This window comes from Acanthopagrus latus, chromosome 3 (genome assembly GCF_904848185.1).
Source record: "Acanthopagrus latus isolate v.2019 chromosome 3, fAcaLat1.1, whole genome shotgun sequence".
NCBI classification, from domain to species: Eukaryota; Metazoa; Chordata; class Actinopteri; order Spariformes; family Sparidae; genus Acanthopagrus; species Acanthopagrus latus.
Window position 1 is genome coordinate 2,225,001 of NC_051041.1, and position 15,000 is coordinate 2,240,000.

General features: G+C 44.6%; 2 protein-coding genes across 5 annotated transcripts in view; both read right to left on the reverse strand.

The window, feature by feature from the left end:
• iffo1a (intermediate filament family orphan 1a) overlaps positions 1 to 1,504 on the reverse strand; it is a 14,734-nt gene extending 13,230 nt beyond the window's left edge. For both annotated transcript variants that reach the window (XR_005074211.1, XM_037092629.1), the window contains exon 1: positions 492 to 1,504. Coding sequence is in view for 1 of the 2 variants with exons in the window: in XM_037092629.1 (XP_036948524.1) it covers positions 492 to 1,468 (977 nt within the window). In the remaining variant the exon portion in view is untranslated. The remainder of the gene's footprint in view (positions 1 to 491) is intronic.
• Positions 1,505 to 4,921: 3,417 nt separating this feature from the next.
• Positions 4,922 to 12,181, reverse strand: LOC119016622 (glyceraldehyde-3-phosphate dehydrogenase-like). Of its 3 annotated transcripts, none has more exons than XM_037092643.1 (12): positions 12,074 to 12,181; positions 11,522 to 11,569; positions 7,902 to 8,001; positions 7,706 to 7,815; positions 7,515 to 7,605; positions 7,261 to 7,376; positions 6,854 to 6,935; positions 6,436 to 6,587; positions 6,272 to 6,350; positions 5,900 to 5,983; positions 5,496 to 5,593; positions 4,922 to 5,251 (listed from the first exon to the last, which is right to left on the reverse strand). In XM_037092643.1, exons 2-12 carry the CDS (start codon positions 11,542 to 11,544, stop codon positions 5,182 to 5,184), a joined length of 1,005 nt encoding a protein of 334 aa, XP_036948538.1. In that variant the 5' UTR covers positions 11,545 to 11,569; positions 12,074 to 12,181; the 3' UTR covers positions 4,922 to 5,181. The 3 variants fall into 3 exon arrangements, with proteins under 3 accessions (XP_036948538.1, XP_036948539.1, XP_036948541.1); XM_037092644.1 differs by having other exon boundaries at positions 12,089 to 12,165; XM_037092646.1 differs by lacking the exon at positions 12,074 to 12,181 and adding an exon at positions 11,717 to 11,735.
• Between the last annotated feature and the right edge of the window lie 2,819 nt (positions 12,182 to 15,000).

Here is a 15,000-nt window from a genome sequence, read left to right on the forward strand (position 1 = left end):
TCATGATGTTTCTGTAAATTCATTATTCTTTTAGTTTCTTCTGTGTCTGAATGTGAGGTGGGTCATCCCAGGGTTGGTCAGTATCACTGTCTGATGTTATAAATTAATTATTTCATTTAAACTGTGATTATTTCTCTATTCTTTCAGAAAAACAGAAAGAAAAACTGAATAAAACAGTCATTAAAGTTTTTGTTTATCATGTTCATAGACTGTATTTCTGATGTAACGGCACAACAACAGTTGAGTGATTTTATATGTGTGTTAATATTTCATGCCTGAGGACATCCTGTCTTAACAAGTTGATCACGAAACTCCAAACGCTTCTAAAGAAAATCATTCTTTACCCTAAAAAGAATAAGAAGGAAATCACTGCACACAGTGTTTCAGAAACAAGACACTGGACGTCTTCATGAGAGCTGAAGATCTGAACGATGCAGCCATGTTACATTTCTAAAGAGACTCTGATGAAGGTGGAGATGAAGAGCCCTTACCTTCTCTTGTACTCGTCTCTCTCTCTCTTCACCTTGGCCAGCACGTTGTACAGGGCCCTGATCTCAGGTGTGATGGTGTCGATCTGGACCCCGACACCGTCCGGGTGCGTCCAGGAGACTCCGGGACCCGTGACGCACGACTCCCTCCCGGTGCCGAACCGGCGGGTATGGTTGAAGGACCAGATGGTCCCGGGGAGGAAGCGCGGGGGAGGAGGGAGGACGTTGTTGGTGTTGGTCCCGGTGTGACAGGCCAGTTTCTCGTTGATGTTGGTGATGGTTTTGGACGGGTCTGTGGGACTCAGGGCCGGGCTGATGGAGAAGCCAGACGTGGTGAGGTTGGAGTTAGAGTCCGTGGTGATCGGGTTGAGGTTGTTCCCCAGCAGGTACTTGTTGTCAAACAGAGGAGGAGGGTTCAGGGTCGGGGAGAGGAGGCCGCCGGGCAGGTAGGCCGAGTTGTTGGCGTTGTGGAGCGGGATGAGGCCCGGTCTGGGCGGGATAGGCCCAATAAATCCAGTCTGGACTCCCATCTCTTTGGTGAGCGGCTTCTGGTGACCATCCCCTCCGCAGTTATCCTCCAGCGCCTGCTGCAGCTGCTTCTCCAGCACCTTGTTCCTGCGCTCCAGCTCGTGCACTTTGGCCAAAAAGCAGCGGAAGCGCAGGTTCAGGGTCTTCAGGACGCTGATGTTGGAGCCCAGGTCGTTGCGCAGCGCCATAGCCGCCGGGGGCCCGCGGTGCAGGGGGTTGCTCAGGTGCAGGTAGGCGAGGCCCGATGGTGGCAGGGAGCCCAGGTCTAGCCCGGACAGCCCATCGGGCCCAAACCCGCCGTGGTCCCCCAGGAAGTATCCAGGCTCTGGGATGGCGGAGTCGGTCTGGCCCGTCATCTGGTGATGATGCTGCTGCGGGGCCAGGAAACCGCTCTCCCCCAGGACCGGATTCATACTCGAGTAGGAAAATCTGAAGTGCTCGAAATCCGGCATGAACCCAGACTTCTATGTGTTCGATTCTGCAGGTAATTCTACAAACCAGATGATCTGTTTTCTCCCCCTGGACCAGAATCAGGCCTAGCTGCCTTTTCTATGAGCCCTCCTCCTGATTCCACCCGCTGCTCACCTTTCTGCAGAGGAGCTGCGTGCTGGAGTCAGACACTGCGGTTTGAAGGATGCTTCAAGGGCCTCAGAGCGCAGCTGAATAACAAACTCCAAGCTGAATATCACAGCGAACTCATGCTGAGGAATACATAATAATAAAAAAAAATACTAATATCAAACGCAACCAGGTGCCTCTTCACTCACAGACACGCAGCTGAACCCTGCAGCACTTTTACGCAGCAGCGATTTCTAGGGATCAGCGGGGACGCGCAGTCATACAGATTTTATTCTAAAGCCTCAGAATAAAGCGGCGCGGAGATATATTCTGCACGCTTTAAAGAAATACAAGCACCGTACCTGGTATTTAGAGGAGGGAACACTAAGTCTGGCACCAGATAATGAGGCTAAACGAGTCCAGGCAAGAGTGTCGAGCAGCGGTGCAGCAGAGACCAGCGACAAACACAAGCGAACGACTGCAGCGCTCACATACCGTACTGACGATAGTAGAGGAGCACCAGGGAGTCTGTCAGAGCTACCGTAGCGATCAGAGTAGATGTGCACCAAACGTAAGACCGAATCACAACGTTTGTTTACAGTAGAAACCAGCTGCATGACGCTCCTGCTTACATATGATTTAACTGCACATTTTCACGATGTTGTTTCAAAGTATTTACATGTTGTCTGCTTTATCTAAAATACACGTTTGATGCTTGAAACACAATATATTAAAAAAAAGTCAGATATGTTAAACCAGCCTGTCTTTGCTGTATATCTTTGAAAGGTAAAGTTAAAACTAAAAATTATGTAAATAAATAAATAAATAAACAAACAAACAAATAAATAAATAAGATCAGTTTGCCGAGTTAATGCACATCAACGGTCAGTTTTCTACCCGGAAATAACTGTTGTTGTTGCAGTGACGTCACACAGATAATCAAAAAAGCGATTTAAAATCGTTTGTATTTCAGTATTCAACAAATAAAATGCCAGTTTTCTTTGTTTCGGACAGTTTTCTAGTCATATTGATTGATTACAGTTTGATCACGGTATAGCTAACATAGCTAAGTGCCTCTCCCAGGTTTATGTTTACGGTTGACGCTAGCTAGCTAATAACCAGGCTAGTGCAGTTAGCAGCCATCCGGTTGGAATCTAATTAACCTTGTAACACATTAACACGCCTCTTTATTAATTTGCAGGGGAGTTAAGTACAGCAGACGTTCATTTTGCAAGTTAAAATGGGTTTGCTTGCATCCTGAATGTGTTATTCACTTTATGGGTCGGATTCACGACAGCTAGCTAACCGCTAACGTTTGCTAGCCTTATTCATGGCGGTTTGCGTCTGACTTTCAAAATATTAGCTAGCTTACGTAGTGACCTGTAAAAAGACGTGTACATATCGGAAACCTCCATCGCCTCTTTCTCATAAGATAATCGGCAGTTATTTGAAGTGTCAGACATTTCTGGGGATCTCCTTTTTACCCTGAGACTGTCTCTCTCACTGTCCTCTCCGCCGGCTGCCAATGTTGGAGCTCTTTGGTTGTATTTTGGCTTTTCTCCCAGAAACTGATCTGAGACTCAGCACTGAACTCAGTGACACCAGTCTGAAAATGTGTTTAGAAGCTCACTGGGTGGATGGACTGCTTCAGCTTCATGCAGCTCAGGTAGGAACAGGTGTAATTGTGCGCGGAAGCAACGCCGCTTCCGGTTTCATTAGTTTTACTACAAACTACAGCCCAAGCTATATTTATCTATATATATATATCAATATCTATATGTGTGTGTGTGTGTGTGTGTGTGTGTGTGTGTGTGTGTGTGTTTAAAAATGTTTGTCTTTCAAATGTAGCTAAAAGGCTTTGATGTTTTAGAATGGATTAGCACTGAAGGTCCAGCAACATTCTAGAACATCAGAACTGCTTTGTGGCTTTGATCAGAAGTTTACAGCAGCTTTACATCTCAGTAACATTTCATTTAGTGCAGGAACGTGTTCACTGAGCAACAGAACTAACGCAAAGCTATGGACAGGAAGAGCCACAGCCGAGCCAGCACCAGCACCAGCACCAGCACCAGCCAGGGTCCAACCAGACGGAAGAAGAAGCCCTCAGAACAATATAGTGACTCTCACCAAGGAGGTGATAACCAGAGCATGGGTTCAGAACTCAAGCGGTTATCCAACTTAAGGCTAGTGTCATTGAGAAATGACCTGGAAGCGCTGATGGAATCCTTCTACGATATGGATGGACTGAAGGACATGCCAAGTGAGTCCCGGGAGAACCACCTGGACCACAACCAGCGTCTGAACAATGACGAGGAAATAACTGCCTGGGAGTCAGAGGAGAACATCATGCTGGTACAGTCAGAAGAGCAGAACTATTTCTGGGACAGTCTGGAAGAACTAGAAGAGGAAGAAGACGCAGCGTCTTCGGAGGCGACGCAAACAAAGTTTATCAGTCAAAGAGAGAGACGCAGGCGTGCTGCTGCAGAGTCTCGACTGAAGTCATCAGGACAGAAGAAGTCACTGTGGAAAAGATTCACTCGCTGGTTCATGAAGAAAATGAAGTGAAGATGTTCTCTGGGGTTCTGTGCGGGTTGTCACCAGGTGCTCTGGTTCGTCCACTAGCATTCATTAGATTAAACAATTAGGAAGAATCTACAGAATTAAACCCACATGATAAGAAACTCTAGTCAGGAAAAGACAGTTTGACACCCAGCCATCAGTGATGCCGTCTGAAATAAAAACACTTTTTAACTCCGCCAGAGTTTCTCTTACGGGTCACTTTTGCCGGTCCCAAGCCCGGATAAAGGAGGAGGGTTGGAATTGTGACATTGTTTTTGTTTTTTTATTCTAGTCTCTCGAGGTTTCTTCCATTTCCTGTTTGAGATCTTTGGGAGTTTTTCCTCGTCCTCTCAGAGAGCTCGAGCCGGGGCCATTAAGCTCCACTGCTCCAAATGAATGAATGAATAATAAACATTACAAAATCAGAATAAATAAAGCCACTAACATTTCAACGTTTTGGGAGCGGTAACACCGTCATGATCAATTCTTAAGAGTTAATTGAGAGAGATGGATGATTTATATGAAATAATGAGGAGTGACATGTCTCCACAGAGAACTGCACCTACTGTATGTTTCCCTCCTGTCTTCTCTCTCCGTTTTTGGTTTAATAATGTTGGACAAATTAATTCAACGTTGGCAGTTCTCCCAGAAATTAATGTATTTTCTGCATTAATCTCAATGTCACTCGTCTGCGCAGAACAATTAAGAACAGCTTCAGGATTCTGGCTGATAAACGCCCATCTGAGCTCTTTCAAAAATAATAAAAATAAAGAGAAATAACAGTCATGTTGTGTTTCCACAGACTGAGGACTTTATTAAGTGCAAAGGAGCCACTGTGCATGTTTAGTGCAACACGACCATTCAGAACAGAACAGATGTGACTTCATCATATAAAAAGATATTATATCATCGTTATCATTTGTATTTCTTATCAGCTAGTGTTTGTTGTAGAAGAGTTTGCTCCCGGGGGCGGATGGCACGGCATCCAGTTTAAAAGGTGACGGAAGAGGGAATCATGGGAAGGAACGAGGAAATCGTCGCAGGACTTTTACTCCTTGCTGAACATGTGCAGGACCAGGTCGCACACACGGTTGCTGTAGCCAAACTCGTTGTCGTACCTGCAGACGAACAGTGAGCAGAGAGAGTGGGGATGATGTCATATTCATGCTGCCAGTAGATTATAATCTAACAATCTGTGGCTCCTTCAGACTAAAAACAAAATGTTCTCTTCTCCTAACTTGCAGCTGGATATGAATGATGAACACGAGGCCTTCAGAGGTCCGGTTCTGTCGTCAATCACTCACATGAAGTAACTTTCATATATAATATTTGTCAAACCACAGTTCAGTTCAGAGTCCTCACCATGAAACCAGCTTGACAAAGTGCTCGTTGAGTGCGATGCCAGCGCCGGCATCAAAGATGGAGGAGTGAGGGTCACTGTTGAAGTCTGTGGACACGACCTGAGCAGAAAGAGGCGAACAGAGGCTGTTTAAAACATGCATGTTAGAAAACAGAGCTGGTCACATGATCTGGAAGAAGCTGGTTTCATGCCGCTGAATGCATTTTTTGTAGTTTTATTTAATGCAAAAAGTAGAAATATCTGTAGTTGCAAACGCATCTTGATCAGCCGTATTATTACAGATGTGCCGCCATCTTGTGGCTCATGAACGGCTCTACACACACTCCCCCATAAAAAGCACACTGGACTGTGGTTCTGAATACAGGCATATAATTATATATTAAACAATTCATCTTGTTTTCTGCACCTGGTCCTCTGTGTATGCCAGAAATCCCTTCATGGGTCCCTCAGCAGCGGCCTTGACGACCTTCTTGATGTCGTCGTACTTGGCCTGCAGACAAAGAGACAAGACATCATAATTAAACCAGGACAGAGAAACTGAGGGTTAGTTTTCAACAGTGCAGCTGGATTTTAACTGTTAAAAACATGTGAGCGCAGCAGCATCTCAGTTTAAATAACAGAGCTGAGGGATGTGGATGACAAATCTGCTGAAATTCAACTCGGGCTGTAAGACTTTCTTCCCTTTTGACCTTAATGCAACAGATAAATTGGTGCCTGTTAAATGGGAACAATAACGAATCTTCAGAATATATATTATAAAAGGTCAGGGGAGACTTACGGGCTTCTCCAGGCGGACGGTCAGATCCACCACAGAGACGTTGGGGGTGGGGACACGGAAAGCCATACCGGTCAGTTTGCTGTCAGAACAAGACGGTCAAGAGTCAGACGCAAAATAAAAACATCTCAACACGTCAAGTGAAACCAGGTGAGGGTTGATCGTACCCGTTCAGCTCGGGGACGACCTTGCCCACGGCCTTGGCGGCTCCGGTGGAGGCGGGGATGATGTTCTGGGAGGCGCCACGTCCGTCCCTCCACAGCTTACCAGAGGGACCATCAACGGTCTTCTGTGTGGCGGTGACGGCGTGGACTGTGCTCTGGAGGAGCGAGAGCAGAAGGTCGAGTTAAAAAGACGGATTCATGCTTCATGAATGAAATTGTTGATGACATCTTGTCTATTAGGAAATCAACTCGACCATCAACTAGTTGTTTCTGGCTGTTTACAGGAGCTGATCTGAGAATATAACTTGTGTTTAGCAATTGTTCAGTTTGGTCAGTTGGCTCAAAATTAAATGTTATTTCCTTCTGTTGGTCTGAAACAGGTTGTACATGAAGTGGGTACAGAGGATGAGAAGTTATTTACCATGAGACCCTCAACGATGCCGAAGTTGTCGTTGATGACCTTGGCGAGGGGAGCCAGGCAGTTGGTTGTGCATGAGGCGTTGCTGTGGAGACGAGACGGCGAGAACACATCACACATACAAACCGTCCAAAGTTACTGACATCAGAAGTGCACAGACACTCGGGATATTTGAAGAGATGATCTTGGGTTTGACATTCGTTTTTTTTTTTTCCCCCCTCTTGGCAGGGCACTTTAAAAAGCCTCCAGATGTTCACATCTGTCCTCGCCAGATTTGAAACACAGTTCACAGGAAACAGGACGACCAGGTGACGTCACCACGGATCGACACACACGCCTCACTTCAGCTTATGATTCTGTCCAACTTTAAAGGTCATTATCATCAACTACGGAGCTTGTTACTAACTCACCTGACAACCTTCATGGAGTTGTCGTATTTTTCGTGGTTGACGCCCATGACGAACATGGGAGCGTCGGCGCTGGGGGCAGAGATCACCACCCTCTTAGCACCGCCCTTCAGGTGAGCCTGCCGGGACAAACAGGACGTCAAAGGTTGTGATTGTATTTATTGTACCGCATAAAAAAAAAATAAATCTATATATCAATATTGATCTACTCCTCTACACTTTTTTGCTGATTCTTCTTGTCGTCATGTTGAACTTACGGAGGCTTTCTCGATGGTGGTGAACACACCGGTGGACTCCACCACGTAGTCGGCGCCAGCATCGCCCCATTTGATGTTGGCGGGGTCCCTCCTGCACATCATCACACACAGGGGAGGTTTAATTTGTAAATCTGTTAAAAAACTACTGTGTTAAAAATGTCTAGAAACCTTGAAGTGTGGTGATTACGCACTCGTGGTAGACCGTGATGTGCATGTTGCCGATCACCAGCTTGCCGCCCTCGGCCTTCACCTCTCCGTTCTTCCACACACCGTGAGTGGAGTCATACTTGAACATGTAGACCTGCAGGAGAGCAAAACCAGACGATCAATATCTGCATCTCACAGGAAAAGACCTGTGTGAATAAACTGAGAAACAGGTCCTCTCACCATGTAGTCCAGATCGATGAAGGGGTCGTTGATGGCGACCACCTCGACCTTGCCTCCAGTGGCGGCGGCGCGGGTCACCAGGCGGCCGATACGTCCGAATCTGAAACGCAGGAGGACGAGGTCAGTGTGAGTAAATCTCATTTTCTCTCTCTGACCAGCAGGTGGCACTGACACCTTAACAAAGTCCCGGTGTAGGACAGCAGGGCCATACAAGGCCTGCCAACCTTGACTGTAGAGAACAATCGCTGGCATCGGCAGCCAAAAGCCAGTTTACACCTAATATGGCTGCTGTCATAGTGAGAGGAGCTGAACCTGCAGAGAGGGGATGTTCAGTCAGCGGTGGATTTTATCTGACATGTTTGATGCATTTCCAGCTTCTTACATGTGAATATTTTTCTGGTTTCTTTACTCCTCTATGAAAGAAACGTGAATATCTTTGGGATGCAGACGTCATCTTGCAGCTCGTTGTGGGATAAACTGCACTATTCGATGTATCCAATGAAAACTTGAGCGACTTTATTAGTTTGTCACAGGGGGAGTTCCTAGAGTTGTTAAGACGTCCTCCATCTGATTATCGCTGACAAGTTACAGTTCAAACCACATATTTGTTAACGAGATGATCAAAAAAGCTGCCGAGGTTCCTTCACTGAGGTTATATAAGATAAGAAACTTGTTTAAAACAGAATATAGATGCTTAAGAATGTTGATAAAAGCCTTATAAGCTTCTCAAAATTGTTTTTAATAGCATTACAAACACATTTATTGAGTATAACTTCCCCATTATGTCACTGATAAACCTTTCCTAAGCTTGTTTGTTACCTTATTAACATGAATTCATAATTTATTTAGCATTTACTAACATTTAACTTTGTTTTCGGCATCTACTGTCTATATTTGTCTTATTACTAAAAAGCGAACATAACAAATGACCAGAGTTTGAGAAACACAATTAACTAAAAATGATTTAGCTAAAATCTGAGCTACAAGAGATAAATTGGCCGTATTTGTAAAGCTGCATCAATTAAAAGTAATCAAGAGTCATTAAAATTCAAATTCAGAGCTGCAGTAAGTGTTACAGCCTCCAGTCGTCTTCAGTCGAGGACAAAGACTTTCAGCCGGCCGTCGTCTCACAGTGACGAGACTATTTCTGATCCTCCAGGTGTTCCTGTTGCGTAACGTTGCGTGTCTCCAACACTCAAAGGTCACATCACATTCTCACTGTATGTTCTCGTGGGACACTTTGAAACTGAAACCATGTGACAGAGACACAACACACAGTCTGTGCGCCAAAATAAGAGACAGCGTCCATCTACAGAAAGGTCAGGAGTCAAGGAGCAACAGGAAGTTGGTAACAAGGTTGTCAGTGATGGTGGAAGGTCACTGCTGCTACGATTCAGCCGACTGACGGCTGCTGACGATCTACAATTCATCAAAATCAACAGTGACAAACCCATTGATAAATATTCATACGGCCTATTTGTATTCAAACAAGAGCTGAGCTTGTCAAGTAGAAAGGCTGACATGCAGGAAATATTTCTTACATGAAGGTTTTTGTTTTCCTGACGGATCTTCGACAAATACTGAATGAACAAACAAGTGTTTTAATCAGCCAAAACAATTAGGCTTTGTTAACGACCAAAATACATCTGTATTTTAGTGTCAGAAGCTGCAAGCTGGCAATTAATTCTGGCTTCTGCTTTTAGACAGTTTCTGTTTTAAATCAGATATTTGAGAACTTTGTGTCGGTGTTAATGAAAAAACAGGGTCATATTTTGGTCGAGGTGTGTCTTTGTATCATCATCTGACCAGAACTTGCGTTTTTAAAAAGTATAAACAAGGTGCATTTGCTTGAAACATCACTTGTGGATGTATCAGTAAATGACCCATAAGGCTGCAACTGTGTGCAGACTTTTTGTCGAGTTTATCATATAAAGAGATGTTTTGATGAGTTTCCTGTTTCTGATACCAGCTATTTATCCTAAAACTGAAGTGACAACAACATGTTGAGTTTAGAGAACTGTCTGCTTAGTTTTCAGCATTCTGGAGAGTCAAAATAAAGACCTGGCAACTCAGAAAAAGTATGAATCTGATCAGCGTGATCGAGGTTATTTGCAGCTGCAGGGCTTTTTATTTTAATTTATCCCTGTAGGGAAACTTTTCATCTGTATTTGAACCATAATGCAAAACATAAGACGTGCACGTCTCAGTGGGAAGATCCTGCAGACTTCACACCGACTGAGGTCAACCTAATCTTTCCGGAGAGCCAACTTGGCTCCTTCACAGGATGGAAAGCGTCAGTGGACATCGCCGTTTTCCTCGGTTAGTTTTGGGAAGCAATCAAGCCACCAGGAAGTGGACCGGAGCCCATCTTCTGTTTCTGAGGCTCAGTGTCGGTGTTGGTACGAGGCCAGAATCAACGAGCTGAATCTCCCTGCAGCTTCGACAGCAGCTGCTTCATGGAGGAGGAGGTGGAGGAGGAGGAGGAGGAGGTGGAAAACATTTCACCTGGTGATCCACGAGTCTGAGCAGCGTCCCTGAACCGCCGGCCGGATGATCTCTGAACTCGAGCCGAAAGGTTAGAGGGTTAAAAATAGATGAGGGGGGGAGAATAAAAAGGAATGTGACAGCTGAGGAGGGCAGCGATACGGGCCGGAGCAGAGAGGAGGGATTGGAGGGATCTGAAGGGTGTGGAGAAAAGAGGGGGACGCCAACCGTGACACCACAACACCGCCCGACTATAAATAACCAGACGATAGACGGGTCCTGTCCACAGTCCTCTCCTGTCACCTCGACAGCACAAAGACAGTCTGAAATATAAAGAGGCTCAGGAAAGAGCAGCAGTGTTTCTGAGATGAAGACTTGTTCAAAGGAAAAGTTACGACTGTCACGTGAAGGTTTTTATTTTCCAACCTTTAGAAGACACCTTCGTTTTTTGTCCAGCAAATATCCAGGACTCAAAGACTGTCGACTGACTGATTGATCCACTAATTGTTTCAGCTCCAAAGCATCAAATGTATCATCATCTCCTCACTGACTCACACCCTCATTTCCTATTTCCTCTCCTTCAACTGACTCGATTACTCTCTGGTCTCCGAGTGAAATGATTAGAAAGCGACTCTCAGATAATCATCTGACGGTCAGAGGAACATCGTCCGGGTCCGGACCTTCTACTCTCCCGTCTGCTGGATGATTATAACATCAGAGATTCAGGATATGAAAGCTCCCCTGCTCTGATCCTCACATCATGTCCATGTGGGTGGTTGTGTGTTTGCTGGCAGCCTTCGACACTCATCAGACACCTCTAAGTTTCACTTAATGAGCCAGAGGATGCCGAAGTGTCACATTGCTAAAGAGGAAGATGCACTTGAGGATTATCGATGTGCCCAAGTAGGTTTTTTTTTTTGTTTCCCCACCTGTTGTCTTCTATTTTCAGCTGATGTGGTTTCCAGTGTTTGTGTGTTGCAGCTGTTTCATTTTATTTCTATTAATAAGTGGACTGTAGCTAAGGCTTGATTATCCCGGTGGTCAAGAGAGAGAGAGAGGACACCAGCACACTAACCAGTGGAGTTGTAGAGCGAGTAAAATTTTAAAAAATAATATAATAAAAAGCTTGAACTCACCCGTTGATTCCGATCTTCACCATTTTGTCTGGTATGTTCTAGTCCTCACTGCAAGGGAAACGATTAAACACATATTTAATACATCGTTTAGCCAAAAACAACACAAAACACAGAATCATGCAGCAGTGGGACGCTGCAACATGAAGCCCAGAAGACAAATTATAATATTTTACTAAAACTTTCAATAAAACTGCCCAGAAAATCAGCCTGTTTGACACCTGTTGCACAATAAACTAAACAAAAACTCTTTTACTACAGTATTTCAACAACTTTAACAACACAGAGGAGAGGAAGAAAAAGAGAGAAGAAGAAACGCGCTATTAACAACTTCAATAATATGAAGAAGAAGAATGAGTAGTAAAAGGAGTAGAAGAAGTAGTAGAAAACAAAGCAGATGAAGAAGAAGAAGAAATGCAATTTTAACAACTTCAAGAAGAAGAAGAAGAAACAGAAGAAGAAGAAGAAGAAGAAGAAGAAGAAGAAGAAGAAGAAGAAGAAGAAGAAGAAGAAGAAGAAGAAGAATTAAACGGTGGTGAACAAGCTGAACTGTACCGGTTGTGAATGCACCTCAGTCGGTTCGACCTCTGCGGGAGAAGTGACAGCGGGAACGAGCGGAGGTTTCACCGCAATTTATCCCCGCAGCTCGCCGCTGGCCACGCCCCCAACCAAAATGTCAAGGTCGAGTGAAACTTTTTTTTTTTATTGAACATGACACTCGTGAACAGGTTCATTGATATTAACACAAACGTAACTGAGCGTGAGTAACAAAGAAACAAATACAAATATTCACAACTTTAAATGATGACATAATTAAATAATAAACAGGTCGTGTGAAGCTTTTTTTAGAGGTGACACAAACACATAAAGTCCCTGGAGCTCAGTTACAACCACACTGGTGGACTTCACTTTGTTTTAATGTGACAGTGTGTGTTTTTAATTGACTATTTTTAATAAAACATCGATCCTCCGCCATGATGAGTTGTTCGTGGGCGGGGCTACACGACGTGGTTGCTAAGCAACAGTGGCAGAGTACGAAATACTAGCTAAAAAGTGATTTTTTTAGATGTATCATGAAATAAACAACATTGCTGTAAGAAGAAGCCACACAACCATCATCTTAGACATAAAGTTTAATACTTAAACAATAAAACGCACCATTGTTTAAACTACATTCAGGAGTTTAACTAGATGTTACGGTCTGGTATCACCAAGCTAGCTTATGCTGGCTGATGCTAGCTAATTAGCAAACGTTATTAAGACATCACTAAGTGACTCTGAGTTAATTTGCTGACTTTATGGGTCTTCTGTTTCTACCATTTACTATCATCCTGTTACTGACACTTCAGTGCTACAGTTAGCATATGTCAGCATACAAAATATCATTTAAATAGCTTATTATAGTGACACTGCCATATCTGTGAGAAGTAAACTGGAATCTAAAGACCTGGAGTGATAAAAAATGTTACACAAATAAGTGACACTTGTCTAATATTGTGTATAATTGATTTTTGTCACATCATAATATCACACAGCCATCTCTGTAGCTTTATTACTTTCTTACTATTTCTTCACACACACAAAGTTTAAGTGAATGTAGTGAGATAGTTCAGTGCAGTTGATTTTCAAACTGGTCCAGAGCCAGACCTCTCCACCCCCCTCACCACCACCACCACCACCACCAGCAGCAGCACCCTGCCGTCCAGTGTCATGTTCACTGTAACAGTCAGTCATGTGATGGAGGGAACTCAGTGCTACGTGAACCTCAGCATGCACAGAGAGGAGAGCAAATGTCACACTCCGGCTTTAAACTGCCGCCTCAGTCATTAGTTTTATATCACCGTCGGCCGTGCAGCTATAGTTTATATTTACAGCTAACTGGACAGCTGTAGAATATTATTATAGAGTACATTATTAAATTAATTCTCTTGTCTGCTCCGTGTTGAGGAGAGTTAGTGATCAACAATTAAACCATTTCTTCACCAGCTGCAGAGACTTCTGTTCTTAAAGGTGCAATATGTAAGACAACAAATCAACAGGGGACAGCAGCTAACTGCTGCTAACTGTAGCTGTGGTCGCTGTGTAGTTAGCTGTGCAGCTAGCGGTGCTATTAGCTGACTCTGCCCGGCTTCCAAGACCGGTGGAGGAGCTGGTTTACAGCGGCTCCAACCGGGACTCTGACTCCAGGGATGATGAAGCTCGCTACTGTGGGACTTTAAAAGGTAAATTTTTCAGTGAGGCAAGAATATATTTATTGTGAGCTACAGTAATCAGATATCACGACAGCCCGAGCTGGAGAACTTGTCTCTTGCTGCTCCGTGACACCTGTAGGCCTGCGGGGTGTGTTGATGAAGCTCGACTCTCTGTGTTGTAATCAAGGAGGAGTTGGAGGAAACACGCAGCTACTGAACCTATTTGCACTAAACCGTATTAAATCACAATCAGCTAACATTTATTTTCCTGCGCTCGTAGCAGCTGCAAAAAGAATTATTCCGACAAAATACTGCGGCAAACAAACCCACTCTACCAAATGTCCTCAAGCTCTGTGACCCGGTGAGCGCTGACCTGAAGGGAACCTACATATTTGGGTCGCAGATCACCGAATCCAATCCTAAAGCTGAGAACCAAATAAAGACACGTGTGTTGTTGACTGAGAGCTCTGTCTCTGAAATTAAATCTCCTGTGTCTCCTTCACATAGAGACCGTCCAAGTCTATTCCTGGATAATCAGTCTGCCGGGCCGGATCTCCACGGATCAGAACTCTCATCCATTGTGTTCTGTCGACACGCTGTTCAAACACAATGGAGCAACATCTGTCCGGTGTGTTATCGATGGCTGTGTGCAGGGCAGTTTATTAAGCAACACGACCGAGCTGAGTCTTCAGATGTCTTTTATTTCTTTGACGCGTGACATTTAATCAGAGAGCTTCGACTGTTTTTCTTACTAGACGGTGAACGCAGAGAAACACAGGAAGGTTTTGGTTTGATCGGTTCATTGTTGGTCAGGACTTGGACTTGAAGTCGACACCGGTCAGCGTGCGATCTGAGACCTGTTGCCATTTACATGGTCACAATGCTCCGCGCCTCCCAACGTATATACAGTTATTTAAGTCGGTCAGCGCCGGGTGAAGTAAAGGTCAGCCTATAAATATGACATCCGACCTTCTCCTGCACCGAGCCTTCATATACTCTCAATATGTCAGGGGGTGTGACATTTGGTGTGAGGACATGTTGAGCGAGGCGCCGCCGGCCCCCAGGGTCAAAGGTTAAAACCGTCTGGAAGACAAAATGTGAATGAATGAATGAGAGCGGACAAAAAAAGTAGGAACGTCGAGATAAGATAGACGTGGCTCTTTTGTGTGGACGTGCGTGTTGTGGTGTAACGGTGTGCAGACCTGCAGTTTGTGTAAGATCCAGCTTGAGAAATGCTTTGTCATCGGTTCAGTTTGCATTCCAGCCGCACTGATAAACTCCCACGATCCA

What these genes read in the sequence shown, in the direction of transcription:
- LOC119016622 (XM_037092643.1), bottom strand. Translation starts at nt 11,544, where the DNA reads ATGGTGAAGATCGGAATCAACGG. An exon ending in GTCGTCCCCGAGCTGAACGG is followed by an intron (nt 6,351 to 6,435) that starts GTACGATCAACC and finishes TTGTTCTGACAG; the next exon opens with CAAACTGACCGGTATGGCTT. An exon ending in CCGTCCGCCTGGAGAAGCCC is followed by an intron (nt 5,984 to 6,271) that starts GTAAGTCTCCCC and finishes CTTTGTCTGCAG; the next exon opens with GCCAAGTACGACGACATCAA.